This window comes from Galeopterus variegatus, unplaced genomic scaffold (assembly GCF_000696425.1).
Source record: "Galeopterus variegatus unplaced genomic scaffold, G_variegatus-3.0.2 Scaffold6966, whole genome shotgun sequence".
Taxonomy (NCBI): domain Eukaryota; kingdom Metazoa; phylum Chordata; class Mammalia; order Dermoptera; family Cynocephalidae; genus Galeopterus; species Galeopterus variegatus.
The window spans coordinates 93,760-97,908 of NW_007733077.1; the positions used below are offsets into that span (position 1 = coordinate 93,760).

The 4,149-nt window shown below is 48.7% G+C and overlaps 1 protein-coding gene across 1 annotated transcript in view; it reads left to right on the forward strand.

Moving 5' to 3' along the window:
- The first annotated feature begins 2,951 nt into the window (after positions 1–2,951).
- LOC103606931 (transcription factor Sp2-like) overlaps positions 2,952–4,149 on the forward strand; it is an 8,708-nt gene continuing 7,510 nt past the window's right edge. Inside the window, exons 1-2 of the mRNA XM_008591492.1 lie at positions 2,952–3,216; positions 3,993–4,109. Of these exons, the coding sequence (XP_008589714.1) occupies positions 3,154–3,216; positions 3,993–4,109 (180 nt within the window). The 5' untranslated portion in view covers positions 2,952–3,153. The remainder of the gene's footprint in view (positions 3,217–3,992; positions 4,110–4,149) is intronic.

Genomic DNA, 4,149 nt, shown 5'->3' on the forward strand with positions numbered 1-4,149 from the left:
GTCCTCCCACTGCTTCTGAAGAGATGTCATCCTGCACTTTGCACAGATGTATCATGAATCAAAGGTTAGGTTAGAATTAGGTTGTCCTGGGCCGGTCTGTGGCTCACTCGAGAGAGTGCGGTGCTGATAACACTAAGGCCACGGGTTCGGATCCCATATAGGGATGGCCGGTTAGTTCACTGGGTGAGCGTGGTGCTGACAATACCAAGTCAAGTGTTAAGATCCCCATACCGGTCATCTTTAAAAAAAAAAAAAGAAATTAGGTTGTCCTACGTAGCCCACACAGTTACAGTGGTGCACTTGCAAACACACACAGAAGCCCTGAAATGTTAAGCAAGAGTCAGCCAGTGATCTGTGTTACATGTTCATTTTTTCTTTTCTTTTTTTTTCATTTTAAAAGATGACCGGTATGGGGATCTTATCCCTTGACTTGGTGTTGTCAGCAGCACGCTCTCCCAGGTTAGCTAATCGGCCATCCTTATATAGGGATCCGAACCCGTGGCCTTGGTGTTATCAGCACCACACTCTCCCAAGTGAGCCACAGGCCGGCTCTTACATGTTCATTTCTACAAAGGTGATCATCACAACGAAAACACAGGAATAAAAAGGCCTCTGAGGAGATGCCTGTGCACTCTGGTCCTGGGACCCACTTCAAGTCTGAGACACCCTGGTGGACCTGGTGGTAGCAAACTCCTCAGCACTTAGATGGAGGCACATTCAGCTTAGTCCCCAAACTAGACGATCACCCTGCCCATATTTTTTCCTTCTTGTTCTCAAGAATATTATGAAAGTTTCAGTCAGATACCTGTTGAAATAACATGCATGGTTGTACCATTCTCCTGAGGTGTCCATCCAAAACACTATAAAAGTGAAACACTTGTTCAGCATGACTTGTTTCTTGTGACTCCGTGCTTATTCAGGAGGATCTGTGATCTCTCCTTCCTTCCTTCAGTAACTGTAGTGCTGTTCAATCATTTGTTCTAGGATTTTGTCAGGGATCAATGTCCGTAATATTTCAGGATCTGCATCTACAGTTTTACCCAGAGCTGCCTTCTGGCTCTCCTCACATGATTTGCAAGTGTGTCTGCAAAGTTTCCCTTGCTCTGTGGAGTGCAGTTTGGACTAGGACCTGGTAAACATTTAAGGCACTTCCTGCCAGCCCATCACCTGTCCTGGGCTTCAGTTCCCCCTTTACCTTTTCCCAGTTAAGAATCATTCTCCCAAAGAGAGAAGCCAGAGGCCAGCCAAAATGGTTCTGCTTTCTCCCCAACCTCTATTTTCTTTTCACCAAATGCCCAACAGGGGCTCCAGTTCCTGAGACTTTTTGTCTTTTTGAGTCTCCAAAGTAACACCTCTTTTATTTCTGTCCCTCCTGAAATGTACTTTTCAAAAGTCTAGGATACAAGCCTCATTCTGCCCAATGATCTTTTCCTTAGTGATTTATGAACTCTAAAGTGGCACAGACCTGTTTCCTTATNCATTACTTCCTCAAACTTCTTTATTTTCCTTTATTTAAAAAAGATATAATAGGGGCCGGCCCGGTGGCGCACTGCTACGGTGCACTGCTTGGGAGTGCGGTGGCACTCCCGCCGAGGGTTTGGATCCCACATACAGACCGGTTCCCGCTCACTGGCTGAGCGAGGTGTGGCCGCAACACCGAGGGTTGCAATCCCGTTGCCGGTCCCGGTCCGGGCGCGACACTGAGAGTTGTGATCCGTTGCCGGACACGAAAAAAGACAAAAAGGAAAAAAAAAAAAAAGATATAATAAAATATATTCGTTGTAGGAAAAAATAGAAAAACAAGGAGAAGAATTCTTTAAATCAGGCAAAATTCTATCACCAAGAAATACTGGCTTTTATCATTTCAGCTTTTTTTTTTCACTTTTACTATTTGGCTGTATTCATATGTAGAAATATATACACATTTAATGAAAAATAGAATTTACCCTATTTTCATTCTTCTTGTTATATTCAGTCATTAGCTCTCCCCAGTCTTGGTGATACCTCTGGGGCCATACCTATGGTCCTGTGTGAAAGTGTAAATTCACTTAAAGAAATTACCAGTATAGGGCTGGCCAGTTAGCTCAGTTGGTTAGAGTGTGGTGATGATAACACCAAGGTCCAGGGTTTAATGCCCCTGTACTGGCCAGTTGCTAAAAGGAAAAGAAGAAAGAAATTATCCATATGCTATATATCGACATGTGGGGCCATTGCGTCTTTGTGGGTAAGGCTGAGCATAAAACACCCAAGGCTGGAATGCAGCAGGTGTATCTTCCTTGCCAGGAACCCTGGCCAAGTGACGCTTCTCTCCCAAGCTGGTTTGGCATCTGGCTACAGCAGGAGTGAGAAGGTAGCTTCAGTTAGAGCTAGAGGAATAACTGAGAGGCTCCCCCTGCCCAACGTAGAGAGGTTCCAGTCTAGACAGGGAGAGTCAGCAGTGCCCAGCCTAGAGGGCTGCACAGGTGGCACAGCTTAGATCCTGAGGCAGTCTTGGTACAGTCTTGGTATCTTTGTGTTATCCCAGACTTTATGGTAGCTGGAGGCAGGACCCGCTGTCCTCACAGCCTCGACAGCTGGGTCTGAGGAGAGGAGGAGGTCGTCTACTGAAACAGATGTAGGGCAGCTAACCTCAAGTGGGGAAGTGTGGGGAAGGTGGTTAACCTCTCTCAGGGAAGCAGCAACAAATAGAGGCACAAAGAAAATCCGAGGCAAGTGGGCTTGGGTGCTTTTTGGGCCTCTTGTGCATTACTGTGTCTCTTCTCTTCCAGCAGATCCACAGACCAGCATGGCTGCCACTGCTGCCGTCAGTCCCAGTGACTACCTGCAGCCCGTGGCCTCCACCACCCAGGCGAGTGGGCTCTGAGGGCTGGGGGCTGTGTCAGCCTTGTGGACCCACTGAAGCTGATGTTGAACCACACNGCTGTCCTCACAGCCTCGACAGCTGGGTCTGAGGAGAGGAGGAGGTCGTCTACTGAAACAGATGTAGGGCAGCTAACCTCAAGTGGGGAAGTGTGGGGAAGGTGGTTAACCTCTCTCAGGGAAGCAGCAACAAATAGAGGCACAAAGAAAATCCGAGGCAAGTGGGCTTGGGTGCTTTTTGGGCCTCTTGTGCATTACTGTGTCTCTTCTCTTCCAGCAGATCCACAGACCAGCATGGCTGCCACTGCTGCCGTCAGTCCCAGTGACTACCTGCAGCCCGTGGCCTCCACCACCCAGGCGAGTGGGCTCTGAGGGCTGGGGGCTGTGTCAGCCTTGTGGACCCACTGAAGCTGATGTTGAACCACACTGAAAACTCTCTCTCATCACCGTCTCACTGTAGATGCCCTAGGATGAGACCAGAGACGGCTCAGTTATCCACATTCTGTGAACTAAGAAACCATGACCATTTACCTAAGCCACCACAGCTGGGTCAGGGGGGAAACCAGGCTTAAACTTAACATTCCTTCCAGCAGACCCCACCACCCATAAAAGGAAAACAGAGGCTCTTTCATTGCGGCCTTGAAAAAGCAGCCCTCCCCAATCTATAAAGTCATATGTACCAAGCACAAGGAAACACTTTAGCAAAGTGTTTATTCCTCCTATTGCCCCTCCCTTTCTTTTTCCCTCTGTCCCTTCCTCAGTCCTTCCTCTTTTGAGCAACCGGTCTGTGGTGGGCTAATGGAACTTCCTCTAAGACCAGAGGATGTTTCACTATCAGTTAGAAACAAGGCCAGAGGGGAGTAGGAGGTCGGCTCAGGCTATCCGTTCTCCCTGTCCATTGGGCCTTTCTGGGGAATTTCTTCCTGAGAAGGACATTTCCCACCTTTTCTCCCTTACTTACTTAACAGACAAACCAGCAGGGAAGGGGAGACAGGAGCCACTGTAGAGGGAAGGTGCTGGCACACGCCTGCCACAGGGGTGGGAAGAGCCACTGGAAGGTTGCCAGGAGGAGAGGATCACAAAAGGCAGTGGGCCTTCATGTCTAACTCCTTTTCTCTGTTGATTTTTTGCAGGACTCCCAGCCATCTCCCTTAGCCCTGCTTGCTGCAACATGTAGAAAAATTGGTCCCCCAGCTGTTGAAGCTGCTGTGACACCTCCTGCTCCCCCCCAGCCCACACCACGGAAACTGGTCCCTATCAAACCTGCCCCTCTCCCTCTCAGTCCCAGCA